At 34.8% G+C, this 27,370-nt stretch overlaps 4 protein-coding genes across 14 annotated transcripts; all 4 read left to right on the plus strand.

Annotated features, from left to right (window-relative positions):
* The first annotated feature begins 2,968 nt into the window (after positions 1–2,968).
* On the plus strand, positions 2,969–5,241 carry LOC111410095. 3 transcript variants are annotated; one of them, XM_023040292.1, is made up of 3 exons: positions 2,969–2,987; positions 4,094–4,162; positions 4,301–5,241. In XM_023040292.1, the coding sequence occupies exons 2-3, from the start codon at positions 4,151–4,153 to the stop codon at positions 5,039–5,041; spliced, it is 753 nt and encodes a 250-aa protein (XP_022896060.1). In that variant the 5' UTR covers positions 2,969–2,987; positions 4,094–4,150; the 3' UTR covers positions 5,042–5,241. The 3 variants fall into 3 exon arrangements, with proteins under 3 accessions (XP_022896060.1, XP_022896059.1, XP_022896058.1); XM_023040291.1 differs by lacking the exon at positions 2,969–2,987 and adding an exon at positions 3,088–3,270; XM_023040290.1 differs by lacking the exon at positions 2,969–2,987 and having other exon boundaries at positions 3,088–4,162.
* Positions 5,242–5,992: 751 nt separating this feature from the next.
* On the plus strand, positions 5,993–8,646 carry LOC111410094 (fructose-bisphosphate aldolase 1, chloroplastic-like). The gene is made up of 6 exons (XM_023040289.1): positions 5,993–6,225; positions 6,743–7,012; positions 7,324–7,433; positions 7,541–7,631; positions 7,798–8,067; positions 8,226–8,646. The coding sequence occupies exons 1-6, from the start codon at positions 6,061–6,063 to the stop codon at positions 8,502–8,504; spliced, it is 1,185 nt and encodes a 394-aa protein (XP_022896057.1). The 5' UTR covers positions 5,993–6,060; the 3' UTR covers positions 8,505–8,646.
* Positions 8,647–11,016: 2,370 nt separating this feature from the next.
* Positions 11,017–17,813, plus strand: LOC111410092 (kinesin-like protein KIN-7E). Of its 9 annotated transcripts, none has more exons than XM_023040282.1 (16): positions 11,017–11,754; positions 11,834–11,928; positions 12,051–12,082; positions 12,250–12,508; positions 12,988–13,077; positions 13,215–13,315; positions 13,460–13,573; positions 13,647–13,728; positions 13,822–13,889; positions 14,000–14,065; positions 14,184–14,308; positions 14,768–15,095; positions 15,479–15,553; positions 15,693–16,604; positions 16,786–17,093; positions 17,387–17,813. In XM_023040282.1, the coding sequence occupies exons 4-16, from the start codon at positions 12,286–12,288 to the stop codon at positions 17,712–17,714; spliced, it is 2,820 nt and encodes a 939-aa protein (XP_022896050.1). In that variant the 5' UTR covers positions 11,017–11,754; positions 11,834–11,928; positions 12,051–12,082; positions 12,250–12,285; the 3' UTR covers positions 17,715–17,813. The 9 variants fall into 9 exon arrangements, with proteins under 9 accessions (XP_022896050.1, XP_022896053.1, XP_022896047.1 ...); XM_023040285.1 differs by having other exon boundaries at positions 12,270–12,508; XM_023040279.1 differs by having other exon boundaries at positions 12,051–12,508.
* A 1,089-nt stretch (positions 17,814–18,902) lies between these two features.
* On the plus strand, positions 18,903–24,693 carry LOC111410096 (epimerase family protein SDR39U1 homolog, chloroplastic). Its single transcript, XM_023040293.1, has 13 exons — positions 18,903–19,112; positions 19,217–19,285; positions 20,539–20,614; positions 20,813–20,872; positions 21,308–21,426; positions 21,939–21,983; positions 22,102–22,180; positions 22,501–22,562; positions 22,722–22,824; positions 23,153–23,213; positions 23,340–23,410; positions 23,626–23,765; positions 24,269–24,693. Exons 1-13 carry the CDS (start codon positions 19,041–19,043, stop codon positions 24,368–24,370), a joined length of 1,059 nt encoding a protein of 352 aa, XP_022896061.1. The 5' UTR covers positions 18,903–19,040; the 3' UTR covers positions 24,371–24,693.
* Positions 24,694–27,370: the final 2,677 nt, after the last annotated feature.

Raw genomic sequence — 27,370 nt, forward strand, 5'->3', positions numbered from 1 at the left:
ATATATATATATATATATATATATATATGAAACACTACTGCACTCATCAGGACCTAAACTATCTAGTATGGATGGTGATATGCTCTTAGATCCTACTGATTATCGCCAAACAATATTATACAATAACACGTCTAGATATAGCATACTCTGTCAACCAGTTGTGTCTCTACATGCACCAACCGACAACACTTCACTGGCAAGCTATGAAAAGGGTTCTTCGATATGTAAAGGGCACTGTCAACCATGGTTTGTATTACACTCCATCTTCTCTTGAATTACATACTTATTATGACTCATATTGGGCCGACAATCCTGATGATAGAAGATCTACTAGTGGTTACGGGGTGTTCTTGGGCAGAGACTTAGTTTCCTAGAGCTCTAAGAAACAACATGTGGTGTCTCGCTCAAGTACAGAGGTGGAATAATGTTCTATGGCTCTTGCTACAGCTGAAGTCTACTGGATAAGAATGCTCTTTCGGGAATTGGCTATTGGCCTTGCTTTTACACCGATTGTATGGTGTGACAATATTGGTGCCATTGCTCTTGCATCAAACTCAGTGTTTCATGCTCGGACAAAGCACGTGGAGATTGATTATCATTTCATTAGGGAGAAAGTTTGTAATCGTAATATTAAAGTCCAGCACAACGTTTTCAGTTTCTAAAAAACATATTAATGGTTTATTAAAACCCCATTAATTTGTTGGGAGGTGTTATACCATTAGATACTTTGGCAGAAAATCAGGGAACAAGAGTCCATTCTAGTAGTGCCTCAAGAGTCCGATCTATTTCAAGTATCTCCAGCTAGATAGATATCTTATTTTTCCCTACAATTGTTTATTACAATTAAAATGTACATCTATAAATATAATGCAAATATTCAAGGCTAAGCAAGAAAGCCAAGCCATAAGTTCTCTGCATTTATCTGTCCATGTTCAGTAAATAATTCCTTACATAAAGAACACCACAGCTATGGTAGACACCACCAAAATCTCACGAGGCGAAGAGGACAAGTAACGAAAACGGTAGGAGAGAAGGATAAAGCGATGAAAGGGCGATTAGAGAAAAATAATTGATGCGAAAGTAGGAGGTGCTCTTGCGGACGTGGGAGACAATTTCGGATAACGAGTTGGGGACGGGCAAAGGAAGAGCGATTGAGGAATTCATACCAGGGACAGCACTGGAAGAGGTGGGAGATAAAGGAGCGGAATGCGTGGGTGGAGATCAGCACTGCCACCACGTTGGATTGAGAGGTTGAGATCGAAAGCGTTTGAGAGGCCATTTGTAATGTTTTAGAGTGGAAAAAAGATTTTTTGATTTTTAATTTAATTAATTTGGGATTTATTTGTAATTTTTTTTTAAAAGCAGTTGGAGTATGATTGCAATTTGTTTTTTATTTTTCATTTTATTTGTTTTATTTAAATAGGAGAGTACATTTGTCATTTTACAATTTTTAATTGAGAAATTAGATAAAAATTGATGGAAATAAAATCTTTCAGAGTAATTGGCACAAAAAGCTCTTACTTTTCAAGTTTATTGTGAAAAAAGTACCAACCTTTCATTTTTTGGCATTTTCGTCCCTACCTTTTACATTTCTTTGCCCAGAAGGTCATTTTCATTTGTTTTTGACGATTTTACCCTTCATTCAAATAAAACAAAAAGAAAAGAAAAGAAAAAAAATAAAGAACTAATTGCAATAATAGTCCAAAATTTTCAAAAAAATTATAAATCGGTCACAATTTATTGTGAACTAAAATTTTTTAAAATTACCCGAAAAAAATTAAAAAAATAGAAACTTGAATGTACATAGAAATAATCAAGAAATAGAGAAATTTTGAACCATAGCCAATGAAACTGAAAATCTTCAAAAATGGGTAAGCATAAATTTCAATTTTTATTTTGTGAAGAGTAGATGGAATGTTTGAGGCAAAAATCATGTAATCTTCAAATTTTTTCATTTTCATTGGTTATGATTAAAAAATCTTTCAATTTCTTGATTATTTCCCTGTACATTCAAGTTTCCTTATGACTGATTTATAATTTTTAAAAAAATTTGAGATTATGATTACAATTAATTCTTTATTTTTTCTTTTCTTTTCTTTTTGTTTCATTTCAATGGAGAGTAAAATTGCCAAACGGATCTTTTGTGCAAAGAAATGTGGAAGATAAGGCAAAAATGTCAAAAAAATGAAAGGTATAAATGTTTTCGACAATAAACTTAAAAGATAAGGATGTTTTGTGCCAATTACCCAAATCTTCCATAATGAAACGTGAAAATAGGTATAAACTGTAAAAAATAAAAATAAAAATAAAACATAAACATGTTTTGCATATAAAAGACCAAACGCAGGGGTATTTTGTGCTAATAAACCAACATGTAACCATTATAAGTCCTCGTTTGGCTCTCATTTTTTCAAATTAAAATTAATGGAATAGTATTTTTTTGGAGAATGAGTGGTTAAAAAAGAATGAAAACTTTTCGATTTACGTGTAATACTATTTTATGAAAAATTATGTAATTGAAAATAGAAGAGAAAAATTAAATTTAATTTAATGGAGATCAAACGGGAGCTAAGTTTTTTTATTCTAGTCTTTTTAAAAGAAAATAATCAGCTTATTTGATGTTTAATTTTTTTTATTAAAATAATGTGTTGGGATCGAATCTTTTCAAAGAAACTCGGGTCGCGTAACTTAGCCCGTAGGATTAAAATTAGATTTTTAGAAGATTTTGATAGAAATTTTTGAAACGTGTGGTTGAAAAATTATGAGACTCATGAAAGATATAATTAATATTGATTGTTTAACTTTGATTTAGATTAAAAACTGATTTAAATCAAATACTAAACGGCGTTTACTTATTTACAATTTTTTGAAATTTGAATTGAACGACATGATTATTGTCGTTTCATTAACAAACACAAGATTTCCAGCTCTCTATAAATTCTTCAATTCTTTCTTCGCACACGTTCTTGTTTTCCATTCTTTAAAAGGTACTCGCTCTCCTCTCTCCATCTTACATTTTTATTTTAATATTTTTGCGTCCCTTTGAAGCTTTTAGATAAAATTTTCCAATTGTTTGTTTTTTTATATTAAATTCAAAATAAAAGATGCTTTCAGTTCTGTTTCGTTGTTAATTTTGCCCTTTGTCAATGATTTCTTTCCGATTTTTTTTTCCTGATTGGAGTCACCTCAGAACTGTATCAACTACAAAGCTGCAAAGATTTATCTGTTGGTAATAATTAGAAGCTTTTAAGATGAATCGGAAATTGAACGGTAAGTTGTTGTAGACGAAGTGAGCCCTGAGTTCTTTGTTGTATCAATGTTCATTCATCAGTGGATGCTACTAAATTAATAGATTATTGGGGGCTTGGATTGGTAAAAAATTTAAGTGGTTTTATTTTTTTTTTTTTAAATAAAAGCCTATTTTTGCTGTTAATTTGGATTAGGGTTTCGATAAGATATTAGTTAATTACAAAAAATACGTTGTTTTGCATATCTTGTTCGACATGACTCTTGTGGCATCGTGTCAAACTTACATTCCTTGGACATATGGAATCACTTTAATATTCTTTAAGTTTACGCTATCAAATAGTGATGATTTTGTTTATGAAATCACTATATTCTCAGACTCAAATGCCATTTAAAATTTCCAATTAAATGGATGTCTTATTTAGAAAATTAGGTTAGAAAAGAGAGGAGTTTTTTATTATTTACATGTATACCTCTAACAAGTTTGTCCCTTTTATTTTTTACCATGTCTATTTTGAAGATTAATGTATTTTAGACATACGGGGTTGATTTATTGATCAAAGTTTCCCTGCAAAAACTTGTAGTTTTGAGTCTTATAGTTAGGAAGTTTTGATAAGGGAATGACTACTCCTGTTCATGTATTTATAAGTGAATGGAAAACCGGGTTTTCTTGGAGAATTGTCATACACCTCTTGTAGGCATTTTAGATGCTTAATTGAACGCTTGAAATTGATTGAGTAGAGAAGTTAGAACGTCAATGTTTTACTAATGAAATACTGCAAATGTGTGTGATTTACTCCTAGTTCAACTTTATTGAGTCGCTTCCTTTTCTTGTTTTCTTATGCAGTCATATCACGAGGTAATCTTGCTTTGTTCTGCTCTGGTGCTTATAAACTCAAGAATTATGACTACGCAGGTGCTTGTTTTGAGTAATGACCAGTATTTTACTTTTGTTGATATAGTGTTATCATCAAACTTAAGTATTTTCTTTTCATGATACTGTAATTTCTATATCTGATACATTATGGTGATTGCTTTTTTGTACTATGGGCAGGTTACAACAACATTATCTACTTATCTTCTTGCCATGGCCATTGGGGATGACGTGACAGAAAGCTCTGTTTCTTCTTCAAGTCTCAATTCTGAAGCAATTGAGCAGAGTGGATCTGTGTTTTTACCAGAAGATGTCACCTGGGCAGATTCCTGCTTGAGTAAAGATCCCTTAATGCTAGAAAACGGTTGGAACTCTCTTAAAGATGCATTGTTGGAAACTCTTGGATCTGAGCCGGACTCTTCTGCTAGGGCAAAAGACAACGATACCCCTGAAGGAGCCGAGATAGGGACTTTTCCTTATACTTCAAGTGAAGATATAGGAAATACGCATGATTCAGTTATAGCAACCATTAGTACTGCTTCCAGTGATAAGGTATCAGAACTGAACACCGAGAATACTGATAATTTCTGGTCAAGAACTGATGTGAAAAATGTTTTCCTTCCTACATACAATGAGAATTCAAAGGATCTTGGTGGTTCTAATCCTGAGGTGGATTTTGTTTTTAAAGAACCTGAATTGGAGCAATCAACTGAAGACATTTTCAAGGTATGGGATTTAGACATTCCCCCCGAGGAGGATGAACTTATTAAGCAGTTGAATAAAGCCCTTGCAGAAAGTACTTTGGAGCCAGAACCTTCGATTCCTGATGATTCTGAGCAATGGAAATGCTTGAAAGACAAGTCACTTGATGCTCTCATTTCCGGGATTGCCGATCTGTCTTTGAGCCCGAATCAGTTTTAGAATTTTTTTGACCTTTTATCTTGCAACCATACAAAGTAGTGTAGTTATGCTGCTTGATTACTGAGAAATCCTCTCGTTTGGCTTTAATGTTGGATTATGGTGTTTTTCACCACATTGGTTTAGAAAACACAATTCTTCATGTTCCCAACTTCTTGGCTTACGGTTTTAGCATTTACTTTAAATATAAATCTCATTTTCTAGGACTAAATTTTGTTGGGGCGCTAGTACTTCATGTTAGTTCTTGTGTCAGCTGAGATTTTTAAGTGCTTGGCTTGTTCGTGCTTTTAAGTGTTTATTGAGATAGCAAATTTTTTGCCTCTAAAAAAAGTAAAAAAATCTATATTTCAGTTCATGAAAAGGAAAATTATGACTCTCTCCGGTCCCGGATATCTCTCCACTGAACGCTCGATCCTCCTATTCTTCCACTTTTAAGGTGATTCGGTCTCTAAATTCACTGAATCAAGGTTTAATTTGGTGTATATGATTAAAGGGTTATAAAATCAAATTGGACCGACTGGTCTAGCCAGGAAGTGGGCAACATGGTGCTTGATACTAATAACATAATTTAGCTCCCATTAGCGGAGTAGAAGGTTGATACGTGGCATGATGTGCTTGGCTGACCTGGCTATCTTTCTGGTGCTCAAGTCACCAAATCCTGAAAATAAACCACGGCCATTAGAACATGTCAATTTGAATCTTTGTAACAGCTCCAATTTGGGCCCCAAATAGTGATTGTGATGCCCCAAAAATATCAAGAATTTTCAATTTAAGATCCCATTTATTTCTTGGTTTTTACGAGGTGGGAATAACCTAATCTGTATCAACCACTTGTACAGAGCCAAGTGGACAAATTATCAAGTCTACATGGCGACCAAAGATTGGCCAACTCATGCCAGCCTCAAATGAGACATCTTATGTACAAACAATTATAATTTTGGACAATTATAAATAGAATGTTGAGTGTGTGCTTATGCGTAGGAAAGTGTGAAAATCTGAAAGAGGAGATAAGATTGTAGAGCATGGCCTCAGCATCACTTCTTAAGTCATCTCCTGTTCTTGACAAGTCTGAGTTTGTGAAGGGCCATACACTCCGTCAAACGGTCGTCCGCTGCTTCCCTAATGCCGTCCCATCATCGCTCAGCGTTCGTGCTTCCTCTTACGCCGATGAGCTTGTCAAAACCGCAGTATGTATTTATTTTTATTTTTCAGAGCTAGCTCAATCAATCCAATATGACTTTTTATTAGCATGTAGTATGAATAGAGCATCATACATTGATATTTTTTGTTGATGTTGTTTGAAAATGGGCAACGAGAGTACCTAGCTCGGTTTAGTGATCGGGATTGTGGGCTGAGTACCTGCATAAGGGGTATGGAATTCCTGGAGACACTTCAATGTCCAAGTCAAGAATTGACCATAAAATGTAGGGATAATTGAGATGTTGCGAGTGATTTAACTTACTAGCAAGCTAGTGATAGATTTTCATCACTTCAATTCTAAAACCTCGAGTTATGGAGGGGATTAATCATTATATTTTTGGACTACATCACGCCTGGTTTAACATTTATAAAAAAAACTCCAATTCCAACCTCTCTGTCAACAAGTTTCTAACATGTTAGATGACTTGGTTTTGGAACTACAAATTGTGTTACCTTCGAAATTCAATGGGAAATGAAAATGTTGTCTTAATATCATGTGTGTAGAAAACTGTTGCATCACCGGGGCGTGGAATTCTGGCAATGGATGAATCCAATGCTACCTGTGGAAAGCGTTTGGCGTCCATCGGGCTTGAGAATACAGAGGCTAACCGCCAAGCTTATCGTACCCTCCTTGTGACCGCCCCTGGCCTTGGCCAGTACATCTCAGGTGCAATTCTCTTCGAGGAGACTCTCTACCAATCCACAACAGATGGGAAGAAAATGGTCGATGTCCTAGTAGAGCAAAACATTGTCCCCGGTATCAAAGTCGACAAGGTAACTAATATTCTACGTAGAAGTTGCCAATTCATCAAAAAGCTTAAACTGTTAGAGAGAAATAGGGGATATAACTATAGCCTCTTTGGTTAAGCTCAACAACTTAGCCCCTCGACATCCTTTATTTCAAAACATTTTTTTCTACACACAATAAAATATTCTGCATGTAATCTCAAAATTGTTCCCTACTTTTTAATATTCTCCTAAAAATCACTATTCAAAATATTGAAAATCCCAAATAATGACCATCAAACAGGGACTTATATAAGTAAGATTCAATATTCTTAAAAATGTTGATTGGGTTTGTGCAGGGTTTGGTTCCCCTTGCTGGTTCAAATAACGAGTCCTGGTGCCAAGGTCTTGATGGCCTTGCTTCCCGGTCCGCTGCTTACTACGAACAGGGTGCTCGTTTTGCCAAATGGTAAGACTGATGCTCCTTTTGCAATTCAACAGAATCTCTGCAATTTTTTTACCCTCGATCCATTGTGGTAGATATTTACTGATAGCTTCTGAATATCCATCTTTTAGGCGTACCGTTGTGAGCATTCCCAATGGCCCATCTGCCTTGGCCGTGAAGGAAGCTGCCTGGGGACTGGCTCGATATGCTGCCATTTCTCAAGTACTTACATCTGTTTTGAGAACTATCAATTTACTAAATTAAATGTTGGTTACATTAGTATCAGACATTATCAAAAGTTGTATAGTTTTATCTAGTACTGCTTGCTTGCATCCGCTTGGTTTATCAAAAGTTGTCTATTGAAATTTGATGTTTATTTGGTGTCCAGGACAATGGATTAGTTCCAATTGTGGAACCAGAAATCTTGCTTGATGGAGAACATGGGATTGACAGGACCTTTGAGGTTGCTCAAAAGGTATGGGCTGAGGTGTTTTTCTACCTGGCTGAGAATAATGTCCTCTTTGAGGGTATTCTCCTCAAGCCTAGCATGGTTACCCCGGGTGCCGAATGCAAGGACAAGGCTACTCCTGAGCAGGTTGCTGACTATACTCTCAACCTTCTCAAAAGGAGAATCCCCCCATCCGTCCCTGGAATCATGGTAAGTGCTCGTTTGGTAGTATTCTTAAGTGCTTATAAGCTATAGATCCTACAAAATATGTGGTATAGATCCTACAAAATATGTGGATAAAAAATACTGAATATGAGTCGCTAGCATTGCATAGGTCAAAATAACAAAAAATGTTGAATTTTGGGCAGTTTTTGTCTGGTGGGCAATCTGAAGTGGAGGCAACATTGAACTTGAATGCCATGAACCAAGCACCCAACCCATGGCACGTCTCTTTCTCATATGCAAGGGCACTACAAAACACATGCTTGAAGACATGGGGAGGGCGTCCGGAGAATGTGAAGGCGGCTCAGGATACTTTGCTTGTTCGGGCCAAGGCTAACTCTCTTGCTCAACTTGGGAAATACACTGGTGAGGGAGAATCTGATGAAGCAAAGAAAGGAATGTTTGTTAAGGGCTATGTCTACTAAACTTATCGAACTATGAAGAAGTAGATGAAGGAAGATTATTTTTGTTTATACGTGTATTTGCAAACATTTCGATGAAAATCGACTTGACTACTCGACTAGAGAGAGTCGAACAATATATTTATTAAAATATATATTCCATATATTATGCTTGGTTAATTAAGAAAGAGACATTATGATAAAAAAAAATCGAAAACAAATCATCTTGTATTTTGACTTTCAGAAGAACCATTTAAAAAACACTTTCAAACTAGAATTTGACTGCATTGTTAGTGGTAGGAAATTAAGCGACATTGGATTCGTGAAATATATCATAATTTCGAAGGGAAAATTCTCACTAAATGAACTATAAAATTCATCAAATGCCTCAATCATTTTCATATGGGAATATATTTGGTCCAACCACCTTCCCACCATTTGATGGTAGGTTGGATTGGTAGGTTTCATTTTGTTTTGTTTTGTTGCTGGCTAGGATAACTTTGGAAAACTTTTACATAAATTTTGCAAAATTCTTCGAGTTTGACAGGACTTTTACTTTTATTTATATTTCTTATACAAGAATTTCTTGACGAAATTATCTTAATTGATGTTTATAAACTAATTTTGAAAAAACTTTTAAAGAAAGTTACATCGTGTCGATTTCATTTAAAAACTCTTCTAATTAAGAGAGATACTTTTATAAAATTAATCAATTCTAAAACATCTTCTGGATCCGAAGACTTTCTTTTGACTTCTTAGAAATTATGCCAAATGGATTCTAAAAAGTGTGGACAATACTCCTACTCTAGAACGACGTGTTTGTATTTGACACATCTATAAAAATGTTTCGAACATTTCTATACGTGTTTGATAAGTTATGCTTATTGTCCTACTTTTTATACAATTGTTAATTCTAACAGTCGAGATACGTTAGAACGCTCCTCGAATTGATGTTTTAAACTTTCTAAGCTTGAGTTCAATAATTGATACCTCCATTCCTCGTTCTCTCTTAATAAAGAACATAAAATATCATAACTTTGACACTTAACTCTTTTTGGGTGCAGACGTGCACAACATTATCATAGTTTTCATTTTTTTCTGTCATGGAAATTGGGATCCACTGAATCATGAGTGGGTCTGACCTTTTACTTTGATTCCTTCAACACCTTGCCAAGAAGAAGCCTTGCAATGATTATTAATCAATATTTTTTATTTTTATTTTTATTTTTTAAAAATATATTTATTTATTTTTTACCCCACTCCTTACTTTTCCTTCTCTCTTTTTTACGTGATGGGAAAAAAACTCAATGATTGTCAATGTGACTAATCTATATGATTCTTTGAAAAATTTTAAAGTACGACTTACATTCCATTTTTAATTACACTTTGGATGAAATTCCTTCTCTAAAACCACTCATGCGGTCATGCTACAATAGAATAAAATAATTTTAAATAACCATACATTTTTCTTTACCCTTCTTTTTAACCATACATTCTCCATCAAAATAATATTACACGTAAATCAATTTTTATTTTTCATCAACACCCTTTGAATCTAAATTTATTTTAAATTTTAGTCTATATTACTAAAATCTAAAACATAAAAACTACACCACAATCTAATGGTCTTAAGTTTTTAAATAATTATATCTCCTAATTAAGTAATGGTTGTAGATTTTGAAAATAAATTCTTGTACATTAAGGGGTGGACGGTGGAGCTAGGATAAAAGAGTAATAGGAGGGTAAATTTTACAAAATTTTAATTTTGGAGGCAAAATTGAAAACTATGAGGAATTTTTTGACAATTTTAAACAAAAACCTTGAAAAATCTTAATTTAAGGTCTTGAAATTGAAATTTAGATCTCGTTTGTTTCCCATTTTTGGAAGAATGAGAATGAAAAATATAGCCGTTATGAGTCCCACACACAAGAGATAAAAATTCAAATTTGGTGATTTGATGTGATGAATAACAATCATATTTTTCATTTTAATTAAAAAAAATAGGAAACCAATCAGGGCTTAGTGTGAGGTCAGCACTAAATCTGCCCATGAGTATATCACATCATAATTTCAATCATGTTACCGTGACATAATGTTACATTGCATTTCACTATTGGACTGTTTTAAACAAAATCAACTTTTTCATCTATTCACATTTGCCAATATACATTATGTCACTTCATCCGTCAATCACTTTCTGACAAAGTGAAATAACCCTAATTGAGGTTCCAAGTAGCTTATATTTTTCAAATTTTACACTTGATAATGTAAGGCATGTTACATTAGAAATTATTTTTCAATGTCTATATAGGACTAGAATGTTAGTTTGGTACTGACTAATGAGACTAATATTGAAAGCAATTTGAACTTTAATGATTTTGTTGTGATAAATTAAAGTTGGACGATCCATTTGAATGTTTACTGAAAGTTCAGTGACCAAAAATGTACTTTTCAAAATAAAGCAAGGTCAAAATCGTCATTTCCTGTTTATTCCGGTGGCAACAGATTTAACGGTTGACACCGCTTCAAAATTTCTCCGAAAGCTTCGTAGTTCCCACGTTCAAATATGTGTACTTATATGAAAGAGGAAGAAAGATTGATAGATAGAAAGTGAGAGGAGGCGGTTACTTTTGGAAGTTGAGAGCATTATTCTTCTCTTTATCAACTTCCATTGGTATGGTAGATCGTTACTGTTTTGATTTGAAATTTTTTTGAGATCGTGGAGGGAAGGGGTAGAAAGAGAGAATTTTACTATTTCTTTTGGCAATTTTTTATGTATTCCAGCCATATTTGTTTTACTTTACTTTGATTTTATTTACTTTATTCAACCCGCAAAGCAATTTACAAATTTTCAAGTTCACACTTCACAATTCAGTTTCAAAAATGTTGATTTTTTAGCATGCTTTTTCAAAGGAAAACGAGCTCAGCTTCACATGAACTTACTAACTAACGTACACCTGTAATCCATAAATACTTTCTGTGTTTTGTGCACTTGTCGCTCATTATTATTATTATTATTTTATTTTTATTTTTATTTTTATTTTTTGCCGTTGAATCGCAGTGATGTTATGCCGCAATCAAATCTAGCAGTTTCACGATAATTTTGATTCACTGATCAATGTTTTGAGCAGTTTCACGACGGTTACGTATTAGATTTCATTTTATTTTTACTCCACGGATGAGAAATTGAAGGAAGCTTCAGTACTGACCCTTCGACAAGAACCTTAGTCTGAAATATCAATTCACCAACGTTCAACGAAAACGATACCGGAAGGTGAACTCTTGTGAATATTTCAATTTCCACAGGCCTATTTGGAAAATTATTTTAAAGAGCATATTACTTGGACTTGAAGGATTATTGGGGTCACCATTAGGCAAGCTGTCTGTTACGAATTTCTGGCTCCATCGAAAGAGAATTTTAGGTTTCTGTTGAAAGAAAAGGCTTAAGGTCAAAGCTTAATCAAAGTGGTTAATCACAGCTAACCCCTTTGAATTATTATGCTTTTAGCTTAATCAATATTATAGCAGTCGTTAATATTTATATAATTAGCATTTTCTGTTCCATTGCAGATTATTAATGCTGTTATGACTTGTTGCGGGAGGTAGATTTTCTATTGCAAACTCAACAACCCTGTCTTTCAACAGCATAACTTTCTTGTCCTTTTTCTGCTAGAAATGGACCATTGAGAAGTTCTGTATTAGTTACACTTCTGTTTAGTGTTTTCGTGGACCTTTAATTTTAGTCATTTTACGTTTGTTGTGATTGGAGTTGTTTTTGAGGGCTAATAGGAGTAGGTATTGAGAAATGGGGGCTTTTGGTGGAGAAGAATTGATGAATTGGGAGAAGATGCAAGTTGGGGGCAATGGAAAGGAAGAAAATATTCTGGTGTTGGTGCGTTTGAGGCCTTTGGGTGAGAAGGAAATTGCACAGGATGAAGTTACGGATTGGGAATGCATTAATTCAACCACTATTTTGTACCGGAACAGCCTCCAGGAGAGGTCTGGACTTCCCACGTCTTACTCGTTTGGTAAGGAAACGCCTTTTTTTCTTTCAAATCAATATTTTATTATGTTTTAGCTCGGGAAGGAGAAAATGTTATCCGAGTGAGAATATATATATTTGCTTCTTTTAAAAAGAATTCTACTGTGCAAGCATCCCATTGTTCCACCCTTCTGTCTATAGTGCACATTGTTGGTTTCTTTTGACAGATCTTCTCAATAATGATTATAGTAGGTTAATTTGACTATAGTTGATTAATTGAGTCAGGATTTAGAAGTGATTTTTGGACAGTAATGATAATTTAAACCCAAGTTAATTTATGTGACTTTATAGTCAAGTAATTTGTATGAAACCTTTCTTTGTACTAGACACACAAAAAGGTGGTTGTTGAGACGTGTTTGTAATCTTCATAGATATATTTAGCGTCGCGATTTTTGAGAATTATAATCACTATTAATCTTGCTTCCTTTCCCTTGTTGCTGTCTTTTTAATGCGTTATGAGGGCAGATCGAGTATTTAGGGGTGACTGCAGCACGAGGGAAGTTTATGAGGAAGGAGCAAAGGACATTGCCCTGTCAGTTGTTGGTGGCATCAACTGTAAGCATGATATGATAATTATACCTTTGCTTTTTGTTTATTGACCTAATTCTTTATTTTTTATTCTATAATTAGTTGGCCTTGGTTATCAGATGACAGGCTATGTGTTCTAACTCACATAAAAATTTCAATTTCAGCTACTATTTTCGCATATGGCCAAACAAGCAGTGGAAAGACATATACTATGAATGGGATTACTGAGTATGCTGTGGCTGACATTTATGATTACATACAAAGGGTACTTAAATAGTAAATATGGTTTTAATATCAGTTCCTTTACATGGATAGCAATATAAAACATTTTTATTCCCTTTTGGACTTTATAGGGTTACGTTTCTATAATTATTTCTGAAAAATTAATTGTTCCTTTTTCATTTTCTAGCATGAGGAACGAGCATTTGTGTTGAAGTTTTCTGCTATGGAAATTTACAATGAAGTTGTTAAAGACCTCCTCAGCGGTGACAATAATCCACTCAGACTGCTTGATGAACCTGAGGTGAGTTTATATGTGCTTGCTTTCTCGTATAAGCACCCACATTTCTTTTTTACCTATTGATCCATTTCTCCAGCGAGGAACTATTATAGAGAAACTGACAGAAGAAACCCTGAGGGATTGGAGTCATCTCAAGGAACTTTTATCCATCTGCGAAGGTAGGGCGAGTTTTATGGCTATCAATTCTTCATTGACACATCTTGACCATATAATCATTGTAGAATAATTGTGTTTCGGGTTTATTCTCATAGCACAAAGACAAATTGGGGAAACGTCCTTGAATGAAACAAGCTCCAGATCTCATCAAATTCTTAGATTGGTGCATGCCTTATCCTCTTTCTTTCTTTCTGGTTCTTTAATTTTTTGCTTAAATTTCTGGCAGGCCCTGGAAGTCCTATAACTAGCTAATTTATACTTGGTTGTTCTCAGACGATTGAAAGTTCAGCTCGCGAGTTCTTAGGGAAAGACAACTCAGCCACCCTTTCTGCTAGTGTGGTATTGGCAATCATTTTGTCTTGTGGATTTGATGATGAATATATGCAACTGGTTCGATGCTTTGAATTTGTAAACGGAAGAATTTTAAATTGAAAATTTAAATAGTTTTTGCCTGCAGAATTTTGTTGATCTGGCCGGAAGTGAGCGCGCATCTCAATCATTATCAGTAGGGCAGAGGCTGAAAGAAGGCTGCCACATCAATCGTAGTTTACTAACTTTAGGAACTGTGATTCGCAAGCTAAGGTCGACTAATCTTGTCTCTCCTCTCTTCTTTTGCTTTGGCTTCTTGCTTGAACTGACTTTATCTCAAATATAACAAGTGTTCCTCCCTCACCACGTCTGTTGATTCTTTATGTTTCATTTGGAGGTAGTTCCTTTCTTCTTGGTCCACAGAGGATGAATATAGAGTTCATCCATTTTCTTTTACTTCCCCCACACGCCCACAAGAATTCTATATTAGAGGGACATTCTTTTCCCATTTAAGGTGGATTTTATTGGGGAGATATCAGACAAGCACACACACACACACACACATATAATTTTTTTTTTTTTTTAATTTTTAATTTTTTCCCTCTCGGTAAAGATGAGGATATCAACTCTTTCTTTCCCTACCTCCCAACTCACACGTTTCCACTCTTTGTGTATGATAGTGTAGTCCTAAGCCATCTATAACTCTTAATTTTAGCCATATGCTGAATGCAGCAAAGGAAGACATGGACATGTCAATTACAGGGATTCTAAGCTAACACGGATTTTGCAACCTGCCTTGGGAGGCAATGGGCGAACTACCATAATTTGCACTTTGAGCCCTGCAAGATGCCATGTTGAACAATCAAGAAATACCCTTTTATTTGCTAGCTGTGCAAAGGAAGTAACTACAAATGCACAGGTCAACGTAGTAATGTCTGATAAGGCCTTGGTGAAACATCTGCAGAAAGAGGTAGCCAGGTTGGAGAGTGAGTTGCGAACTCCTGGACTGACCTGTGATCATGCAGCACTGCTTAGAAAGAAGGATCTGCAGATTGAAAAGGTTAATGATTTCTGTCTAGTTTAATTCATGTTGTAATTTCTTTTTTGTTGTTCAAATGGTTGGGATTCTGTTTTAATTTCACTTAAACAAAATGCTTTTCTTCACACTTGCTTATGACAATCTCTATTTTCTATAAACCAGCAGTCAAAAGCATATTACACGAAGAATGATATTTCTAGAAGTGCGTGACACAGCTATAGTTTGCCTCTTGATAATGTATACTAGAAAATATCTTCTCTAATTTGGATAAAATAAATAGCAATTTTTCCATGTGCAAAGCCAGTCCTATAAATAAATATTTCCTATCGTGAAAGCATTAGCAACGCAAAGCTCTCAAATTACTTGGAGCACGCTAACGTGATTGCTTGGCGTACTGTATGCAGTTGGAGAAAGAGATTAAGGAGCTGACTAGGCAGCGAGATCTCGCTAGATCTCGTGTTCAGGAATTGTTGCAAGAGGTTGGAAATTATTATGAGTTCAAAGAAATTAATATATGTTCCCCCTTCACTTCCCTCTTTCTTCCTGCACACTCGTACAGGAAGAAACCTCTGGGATTGCACAATATGATTACTAATTATATGTCATTTAATTTTCTAGGATGCCCTTGGATGTCCTCCTAAATTGCAAGGAGAGAACACATGCGAAGATGTATATCCAGCTACAAGGTCATTGCGTTTAACCAATCATCATGATAGAAAGGTAAGTTCTAGGAAGCTTAATAAAATTCAGTCTCATAATAAGGACATCAAAAGTGATGCAAGGTCGGACCAACTGCGGTCAGAAGACAGTGAGGATCATTCTTCATCTTATGCTATGACTGATCTCAGTCAAGGAGAACTCAGTCAAGGAAGAGATAATCTCCCAGTTGGAGCCAATGAAAATTCTGGTGAAGTTTGTAAAGAAGTTCGATGTATTGAGATGGACAAAGATTTGTCAAACAGTGAGAATGATGGAAGTAAGTCAGCACTGATGGAGTTTGGTAGTAGATGTGCTGCCAATCCGGTGCTATCACTAGATCCTGACGTTGAGAATGGTTACATTCATGGGAAGTTGGAGCATAAAATGCAAGATGAGCAAAATACCATGGTGTCTCTAGCCAGCACTTGTGAGGATCGATTGTCCCCATCAATCAATATATTGGATTCTGGAAACCTGAAATTGACAAGTAACGGGAGTTATAAACCTAATTTAGTGACTGGCTCTCCTGACTTTGAGATGGCAGAAGAAATTGAAACAACCCCACCACCCATCGGGATGGGAAAAAGCTTCCCGGGAAGACCAGAAGGCTTCCAAAGGAAGAACTGGATGCTTCCCCCATCGATATATGGTGCAAATGGTATGAGATTGTCCAGAAGCAATTCACAGTCTTCCTATGGTAGCAGTTTTCCCGATGAAGTAAAAGCCGAGGACAACTTCCATGGAGATGAAGATATTCCTACCCTTGGTTCCTTTGCAGCAGGACTCAGGGAGATGGTTAGGCTTCAGAATGTAAACAAGCTCGATGATCAGGTGACAGTTGCCAGAATCTTAAATGCTCTGTTCTTGTAACGTTTCAATTTCCCTCTTTCCATCCTTTTTCTTCCCATTAATATTTTTCTCCACATATTTAAATAGCTGCATCCTGGGAAAAAGATACTGTAATATATTTGGCTTCTTGATTAATATGCTTCTACTGTATTCATATATCTAGGTTCAACAGCCCGAAATAAGAGCTCAAAGTAGTGTCGAAGATGAATTGGATGCAAGGCATGATTCTTCAGGAGCTCCTTCAAATTGGCTTCTGAAGTTTGAGAGGCTGCGGGGATCGATAATTGAATTATGGCAGGCTTGCAATGTTTCATTGGTTCATAGGACATACTTCTTCCTCCTCTTTAAAGGCGACTTGGCAGATTCCATTTACATGGAGGTAGAACACAGGAGATTATTATTCCTCAAGGAGACATTTTCTGAGGGAAATCTAACTGTACAAGATGGCCACGCACTCACATTGGCATCAAGGTATCTTCTATTTCTCTTTGATTCCCATTAAAAGAAAAAACTGTAGCCATGTATCATATTTTACTAGGTTTGTCCCTTCCGCTGCCGGAATTGATAGATAGCCTGTGTTACTTGTATATCAAGGAGCCGTATCGCTGAAGATGTAAGACCATTTTGAATATCCGTCTCTCCCATGAAAATTATATAAACATTATACATTGAAGATGTGACTCTTTCAATTTTGTATTCCTGTAATAATTCAGCCTCAGATTAGTTATTTCCGACTGATGATTCAGCATATTGTTTTCTTGGAGTGACAGCATGAAAACTCTTCGGCGTGAGAGGGAGATGCTAAGCAAGCTCATCTATAAGAGATATACCGAAGATGAAAGGAACAAAATTTACGAGAGATGGGGTATAAAATTGAACTCAAAACGGAGGAGGTTGCAGCTGGTCCATCATCTTTGGATTGACACTAAAGATATGAATCACGTCTCAGATAGTGCAGCCATTGTTGCAAAGCTGATTGGGTTCTCAGAGCAAGGGGAAGCCCTCAAGGAGATGTTTGGTCTCAGCTTCACTCCTCCACGCATGAGTCGGAGATCCATTAGCTGGAAAAACAGTATGACATCCCTTCTGTGAGCTTGCAGCTAGTTGACAAAATTATTAGTGCAAGTTTTTGTGAAATATTATATTGTATTGGAGAGTATAATATACAATAAAAAAACTTTTCTTTTAATACACCTTGGGTTGGATTAGGTATAAGATAAATCGAATAGTTTTAGATGGTTAAATCAAATATATCTTGTCCATGAACTGTTGTGTTTGTACGAGTTTGTTACAGCATGATCTGGAATCAGGCTAGGATAGAACTCCAGTTCTGCTCTAGGAAATTTTCATCCTTTTGCCTGAAGTTTGATTTAATATGAAATATGATTCTATCCTTAATTCTACTTCTTCTCAATTATAATTTGCTATAATGATTGCAACAATTGAATTAGTTGGTGAAATATAAGAGTGGGATATCTGTACTGAAATTTTTGAGTGATGCAGAGTCTTAATTGTTCTTGTTAGATTCATGTTCAATTCAAATATTGAACAATATAACGAGTATTGACGTTTATTGTTAGGGCTTATTGTGATATATTTTAGACTGGGAAAACTCTGCTAAGTTTTTGTAAATCCCTTATAATGAGCCTTGATAGTTGGTGTGACTTCCAGTTGACCTATTTCGACACATATCTCGTTTCAATTTCAAATAGATGATATGAATCAAATTTATCCTTCTTTTCTAAAATTGAAGTACTAAACTTAGACAAAATTGTTGAAATGATTGAATTGAAGCATGTGTTTTTAAGGGGAAAAAATGATCTTTAACAAGTAAAGAGAATATTTGTCTTAGAAAAATCGACTCGTCGTAGTTAAACAGCTTTCAAGTTTAACTAAACTGACGTATAAACATTTCAAAAAGTAATATTTTAAAAAGCAGCTCAAGCACCGGTCTACAAGTATACTTCCAAGATTCAAAGGGTTAAATTAGTGGAATCGATAATGCAAAAATCATATTATTCCGCTTAAGAGAATCGATGAATTCTTGACTTTTTATCTATTTTAAATTTTTTCACATAACCAAATCCATTTCTGACATGTTGGGATGATAATCGGTTAAATCATTCGCCTTAATAATTATTTATATTTGTATAATTTATTTATGGATATACCAATTGGGAGTATCAACTTTTTTTATTTTTATTTATTTTTCCCACCCAAGTAAAGCCAATTTTCACTGGACTATTGAAATAATACGATTATCTTTTTAAAAGTTTGTGGTGTGGATATTGGGCACGAGCTGATTGTGGCTCCAAATCACACACATTTCCTTGGCACAGACGGGTGGAACAAGAAACATCAGGCAGGCATTAACTCTCACCGTCGTCAGAGAGTAACATCAAAAATTCCCTCCAAAAAATGGAGCTCACTGCCTTTGCTTGGACAAATTCTATTTCTCCAACTTTCCACTTCCCTCAAAACTTCACATCAGTGCGCTTTTCTATTCCTTGCTACTTATTTTTATGTGCTAATACTCAATTTTGACTTGCAAAGTAGTGTATTTTTATGATGTTGATGTTGATGTTGAAATACAGACGAGACGGTGTAGGGGCGTCAGAATTTGGTGTGTCAATGGGAATATTGATATTGTGGATTCTAAGAAGGTAAATTCTAATCCGAGATGTCGAACTTTTTGTTTATAGACCGATTGAATTGAAGCGTATTTAGGGCTTGACTGAATCTATGTCACGAACGTTTCATGAAATTCTGTGAAAGTGAAACAGTGTTTGGCTAAGATTTACTTAAAAGTAATATAAATTAAGTTAAAAGGTAACTTATTTTTAGTTAAGAGTAAGTTATCTTAGAGCTAAAAATTATTTAAAAAGTAACTTTACTTTTGATGACAATCCTACTAGGAAAATCATTAACTTGTATCAAAGTAGTTGGCGATTTAAGAACATGTGATGTTGAATGTTATGAAGGATGCATGATTAAAAAAGTAGAGGGAGTAATGAGCCCATGAGCAAACTTGTTATTGGGAGAATGTGCAACTGAAAATGAATTTGGGAAAAAAATGAGTTTTAGAGAATGGTGACCAAATATGGGCTTAAATTTGTTCAATTGCTGTTATTATATGGTGGGCCAAATGTGAACAGTTTTTGTGATTTGGGAAAAATTCATAAGTACTAGACGAAATGGAATTTGCTAAATTTAATGTAGTTAATTCTTACCTCACAAAGTGTTCATAACTTATCAAGGAACGTTGGGAAAATTGAGTTCTGCTGCCTGTACAGGCCACACACAACACCGGGGGGGGGGGGGGTTAAAAAAAAACCCCCCCCCCCCACCTAGCATGTGAGGGGCCTGTACAGGCCCTGTGAATTAGGTCAAGATCTAATATGATTTCTAGCAACAATGCAATGGAATATATGATTTTCCCTTTATTGTGCACACCTAATAGGAGAAAATCAAATATTGCAATAACCAAAATAAATAATGCAGGAATTAGATGATACAATATTTAATATGGTTCAAAAATATGCCTACATCCACAGCCCGACTCCGAATTAACTTTCATTATAATCAACAATAGTGGATACAACATTTTCTTCCTTAGATACCATATGAGGCTATCTAAAACTACATCAAGGACACACATTTTGGCAGTTGTCATCCAACAAAGATGGAAACCCACAATATTCTCACTCGTCAATTTTAACACACTCAAGAAAAACTATTCGTGGAATATTACTAAAAAATAACACAAAAACGTGTTTGATCACTTCTATGAATTGAATACTGTACAGTTTAGTGATTTTTAAAGGTTATGAGTTGGATTCCGTAGCTTAATACGTGGCATAGTCTTATACTACTTTGATTCAGTCTAGATTTCAGTTTCTGTTTTCAATTATCACAGGCAGATGAGATGACTGTTTCAATAACTGGAGCTACGGGGTTTATAGGCAAAAGATTGGTACAAAAATTGCATGCAGGTATTCACTCTCATTCCATGTTGTCCAGAACTGTACAAGATTATATGCAAACAGGAAAAACAGCTTGCTAAATTTTCACCTCACCTATATGCTAAACACATATAAGCTGCGCAATTTTATATTGCTGGGCCAACTCTTACCCTTTATATGTTGCATGGATATATATATGAACTTCTCTCTATCGTCTCTGAAATGTAGATAATCATCGTGTTCGTGTCTTGACACGGTCTAGGTCAAAAGCTCAGACAATTTTTCCGGGTAAGAAGGTAATATTTCATAGTTCCATTTAATTTTTGTTTCTTGTTACTATGGAAGAATTCTGAAAGGTTTCATGAATTTGTAACCGGTTTCAAGACTACTTTTTTTTGTTATGATGAGAATATATCTTTAAGTGCATTGTCTTCCAATCAATTTAGTTACCTTCTGATTAGTTCAGGGAGAAAAGAAGATAATTGCTTATATTTTCTCACCCTTTGTTTGGTTTCCAATGAGAAAAACAATGAATATAAAGCAGGAATTTTCCCTTTGGGTCGGTGAATTTATAAATTGAGTGTTGTATATCATTTAAACTTATGATTTTCCAAATAATAAATAAAAATCGTAAATTTGTTCTTTTCTTCTTTCGCATCACTCTATTATAGTGCAAGTTCACCTTCTCTTCCTGTTCTTTGAAATTTTTCTTTATATGCACAGCCAAGGACTTCCCAGGAATTGTAATAGCAGAGGAATCAGAGTGGAGAGACTGCATTCGAGGTTCTGCAGCTGTTGTAAATTTGGCTGGACTGCCAATAAGCACGAGATGGTCTGCCGAGGTATGTTATAAAGTTTGTTTAGCTGCCTTGGTTATTCTTACAATATGGCCTTGTTAATACATATTTCATTTCAAGTTCAATGTGGGTGAAATTGCTGTCTTTCTTGTGATAAATTTTTTTATGACCTGCTCTCGACATCTTTTGTCATCAACTCACTCATACAGCATCGTAACATGCATTGGTCCTTATGGTGATAGTTTTATTGTCTAAACTCAGGATGTTTTGAACGCATGGTCTTTCTACAAGCAGTGTCTGTTCATAGACTCATTCATTCTATAAAATGAAGTTTATCATATGAATGTATTTCATATATCTGTTAGGATTGGAATCACCAGTTAAGATATTTGTCATGATTGTTGTTAGCAGAGAATTTTCGGTGACCAGTGTTGAAAAGTGTTGCTTGGTTTGACTGCTTTTTTAATATTTTTATAGTTCATAACTTAGTAGATGACCACATGTAGCCTATACCTCAGAGTTTGAATATATTATTGATCTTTAATGCATTATTGCAGATCAAGAAAGAGATCAAAGAAAGCAGGATTAGAGTTACTTCAAAGGTTTCCTTTGCAAATCCTTAGCTAAAGCTCTTCTCTGTTATGAGTTCCTTTTTTCTTGGAAGGATGATAACTGATAAAGTTGCTAATTGTTCACCTCAAAATTTCATTGTATCCACAGGTCGTAAATCTAATAAATAATGCACAAGTTGAACTTCGTCCTAGGGTTTTGATTAGTGCAACAGCTGTTGGCTACTATGGTATGCATCTCAAACTACATTTTTCATGTTATCACATATCATAGTACTCAGTCCTATATGTTGTTGGCATTATTCTTTTACTACTGCATGACTCTTATGATGAGTTGTTTGCTATTATACTACTATCATTGGGAGCACAGGAATTGTTAATCCACCGTATAAGACTCTTATTCTCGTTTAGCTATGTTGTCCAATTGCATACTTACTTACTGGTGACATTAAAAGGGTCATTGGAATGATAAATCAAAATTGAATTTATGCACCTTCAGTTGTTTCGTGACAATTTGTTCCATTTCCTATTCCATTTTCCCATTGCTCAGGCTCTAGTGAAACACAAGTGTTTGACGAGCATAGTCCATCAGGAAGAGATTACCTAGCAGAGGTAATTGAGAAAAACTGTTAGTTCTTTTGCAAGTGGAATGATTTTCTCATATGAGCGATAGCTTTAGGAATCTGCAAAGAGCTGATTTCAGTTTGTTCATGTTATATATGGTATCCTTTGCTGATACTCTAGCATCGTTAAAATGTAATGGCCCCTCAGGTTTGTAGAGAATGGGAGGCAACTGCGCTAAAAGTCAATGGAAATATTAGAGTAGCACTTATTCGTATTGGTGTTGTGCTTGGAAAAGATGGTGGAGCTTTGGGTATGACTTAATTTAAATGCTGCATACTTCCATATTCAATCTTCTTACTGTAATCAATTAGGAAATTTTGGAATTTATTGGTTAAATTTGAGACATTCATTTAACTAAATCTAACAAAACCTCGGGGGAATATCATCTATAACCTTGAAACAAGTTCAAATCTAATAAGTTTTTAAGCAATGCTTTGTTGAGCTGAAATGAATTGAAGATCCCTGAAACCGTTACATCATCTTGTTACTGAAAGCAGGTATTTTTTATAATATTCTAACATTTACTAAAATTATGGTCTCTATGTTGTAACCTATCAACTCTTTTATGGTTGGTGCAGCTAAAATGATCCCTCTCTTCAATGTGTTCGCTGGTGGACCTTTGGGCTCTGGAAAGCAATGGTATTGTACCTCAACCCTCTTTTAAGTCAACTTCTTAAAATGCTTGCGTATTGATTTTTGAACCAAATCAATCATTTTCCTTTTTGTCCATTACATCGTAAAGTTTACGTTAGCTTTATTGAACAGGTTTTCCTGGATCCATGTGGATGATCTAGTGAATCTGATCTATGAAGCTCTATCCAACCCCTCTTACAAAGGTAAAATATTTGTAAATTCGCATGTATATATTATCTGGTGATATTTGTATGGTAGACGTTTGTACATTTCCGTTCCGGAATAACACATTCTCTCTTTCCCCCTAGTATGCTAACATGTAATTCTGAATAATTCCGTTGGATGCCGTCTGTCATCACATTTATTATTAATTTGTTAATGTTTGGCTTCGACTGAATATAAGCAATCTAAATGACAGGTGTAATCAATGGAACCGCTCCAAACCCTGTTCGGCTATCAGAGATGTGTGATCACTTGGGATCAGTCTTGGGACGGCCCTCATGGCTTCCTGTACCAGATATTGCACTCAAAGCTGTTCTTGGAGAAGGTGCTTGTGTGGTAAGATCTTTGCACTCTTCTTTAGACTGTTGGCATCCATTGCTTTTGCCTGTTTGTTAAGACCACACCAAGTAGTAAGTAGAGTGCACCTTCAAAACCGGCACGTAAGGGGAGGATGTCCAAGTGTTTATAAGCCCACCAATCAAGTCTTAACCTAGTGATGAGGGACGGAATTAAGATCATTACAATCCTCTCCTCCCCGAAGAGCCGACGTCCTTTACATTCTATATTTCAAGCTAGGTGACTTCACACAATCTTCTAATGGAAGTATTCCTCTTGAGTTTGCCTCTTCCACTATGCGGTTCATCTCTTGAGCTGTACCTTCTTTGATTCCCGTTATTACAACTATATTGTGTAGAACTCATCGTTTAAACCAGTTTGTATGAAAAATGAGCCCAAAGCCACAAAGAAAGTTGTAGCTTAGCAATGTGAGGGGCAGTTAGAGTCATTTCACTGTACCTCTACCTCTAGTGATCCTACTACGTAATTATGGCTCGTTGCAGGTTCTTGAAGGACAAAAAGTGCTGCCGACTAGAGCCAAGGAACTGGGATTCCCGTTCAAATACCCCTATGTGAAAGATGCACTGAAGGCGATCATATCGTGAGAATGTAAGAAGTGGAAATTCTGATTCTTCATTTCATATTAGAGCCGTCAGCTTGAGAGAGTCGAAGTGGGGACGATCTTTTGCACCTACTGATAATTGAACTCCGTTGAGGGAGTTCAATTAGATGACTATTGTTAAGAGCCGTTGGTTGTAAGATCCAAGATGTACATCATTCTTCTACATTCTCTCTTTCGAATTTGTCGTAATCATAATGATAAACACAGGAAATGTTATTATTCATTCGTATCTTTGAGGATATAACTGCTGTTCTTATACAATGCTGGAGAGAGTTTTGGAATTGGAAGTGAATATTGTTCTCTCTATAAAACTTTCAATATGAGAAAGTGTGGTAAAATTATAAGTTCTCTCTAGAATACTGTCAATATCAGAAAGTGGTGGTAAAATTATAACTCCGAGGAAAAGTACACTAAAAAATGTATGGTTGAAAAGCTGTTGATCCTATTAATTAGATGTTTGAGCCCCATTTTATTGTAAAAATGTATTTTCAAATAATAGATTGATAGAGAATGTGATTAAAAAATAAAAAAAACCTTTGCGTTTGTTGTAATATTTTTTTATTGAAGAACGTATAGTTGAAAAGAAGTAAGAAAATGCATTTTGAAACTAATGGAGATCAAACAATTGCTGAATATATAGTTAAAGTAAATTGTTAATTTTGACGTAAATTTTAATCCAATTTTTTAGCTGAACCAAATAGGCGCATCATGGGTGACCTGACCTTATTTTCCTAAACAATTTCTCCTTCAAAGCTTACATTCGGGCTTCAGCTTTTTTTACTTGAACATGGGTTTGCTCGCTATTATATCTTCCTAAATAATGGAAGATGAATTTTGCTAGTTGTACAATCAGGATTAAAAAATCATGAATAACAACCTCCTCACAGGAGGGAGCCCACGATTTTTTTATTTATCGTGGACTCCCCTCTCATGTGTGTGGTTATCAACTCTGATTGTACATGTAGTATCGTCCAAGATACCTATTGAAGAGTGGATATCAGCTACTGTTGGAGGGGAGGTTTGTACGAGCTCTAAAATGATAAGAAAGTGGACTTTTATCTGGAAAATCCCGATACTTCAAAAAGTATAAAATTTTATCCGGAGAATCTATCATAATACTTTGCCTAGTAATTTGTAAACCTTAAACCAAAAGAATATAGGGAAATTTTCAAAAATGTCACAAAATTAACAAGGTCTCCAAAAGTTGTCATTTTCACTTTATGTGAGCAAAAATATCACTTTTTTGTGTGAAATGTCCAAATTATCCTTAATGACACATTTTCATTAGCATTTAATGCTTGATTTGAAGGAATTGATTATGTTGATGTGATGATTTATTTTATATATAAAAAATATGGATAAATATGTATTATATTGATTAATATGAATTTGTGTTAATAAAAAAGGGGTAAAAGAAATTAAAAATGAAACATAAACAAATATATTTTCTTCTTCCCTTACAAATCCTAATTTTTCTCATCTTCTTCATTTTTATTGATCAAGAAATTATTTCTCTTGTATTCATAATCCATTCTGAGAGGCTAGCTATTAGAAAATATTTATATTTTACTTCTACAGTTTACTGTTTTGTAAATATTAAATACAACTTGAACATATTTACTTAAAATTTTTGAAACTATTATTCATTGATTTCTTTATTTTTGAATCCTTCACTAATGTGATTATCACTATTAAGGTTTTGAGTACTTTCTTCCATTCAAACCAAATAATGTTTTCATTAAATGTCTCTTCAATGACAAGGCAAATCTGACATTTTTCATCTAGCTCAATACTAATGATCACACTTAATGTGTTGTGCTGAAGAATCTGTTATGCCGACTGTCATCTGCTTCTCGACATTTTTGACGGTTCAACTGTCGAATTTGACATTTACAAACCGTTGGGTTAGACGTTTGAAATGTGGAACCCGACATTTAAAAACTGTCGGGATATATAGTTTTACTCTCAAATTGAACACTTAAAAACGATGGAAAACTTTGATTTGACCTTTTACTACGGTACAGATTTACGTATTATACAGTGTCACTTTCATGCTATTAAATGCCAACACATTATTCTGTAGAATTCTTATCGTTGCAATCCCAACATTTGAGGTATGAATAATCATTTAAGTTTCATCGTGTCGCATGGGGAAAAATTTGTTCATGCGGATGACGAATAGAAGTGAAGAGGGGACAAAACTACTTACATTCTGGTTCCGACAAGTAATATCGTAATCGGACTTTTGTTAATGTTGAAGGACAAACTTGATATTATTGATCCCCGCACTCAAATTGAATTGAAGTTCAAGGTCTTTAACTTGAATATAGCTCCGACCGAAATACGCGATAATGAAGACTTATTTTCATCACATCTCAAATTGAATTTGAAAGACAATTAGTGTGATGCTTTTAAAGTCTAAGTGTGCTTGTATCACCCACACTTGGTCTATCATTTGTGAAAATTGTGTACATTAGATCATATGTACTATTTCATCTTGATTGAAACATGGTACGCACAATATTTTAATGCAAAACAAAGAAGTGCTCATTATGTTTTGCAAGAAAATGATGTCCAGTGATATTACCATAATCCACGAACGTTTTCGATTGAAACAAATCATAATATTCATTTCAATCATGCTTATTTTTAATTGGATACCAGTTTTAATCGATAAATCAAACGAGTTTCGAAAGCTAGAAAGTTATATAACGCACAAAAAACAATTTTTATGTACACAACCTTGCTCAAGTATCGAACATGATGTGACCATTATTTTGTACTGTGGAGTAGCTCCATGACCCTATTTAAAAAACAATCTACTACTCTTTACTATCTACTATTCCTTACTATAAACATTTTCTGTACGAAACACAAACAGTTTCCTCTGTCAATATCACATAAATAGAACCAACTAATGCAAAATTATATACATAAATAGAAAACAAAATGTTCTTCCGTGCAGTTGCCACTGTCATCAGAA

This window comes from Olea europaea, chromosome 15 (assembly GCF_002742605.1).
Source record: "Olea europaea var. sylvestris chromosome 15, O_europaea_v1, whole genome shotgun sequence".
NCBI lineage: Eukaryota > Viridiplantae > Streptophyta > Magnoliopsida > Lamiales > Oleaceae > Olea > Olea europaea.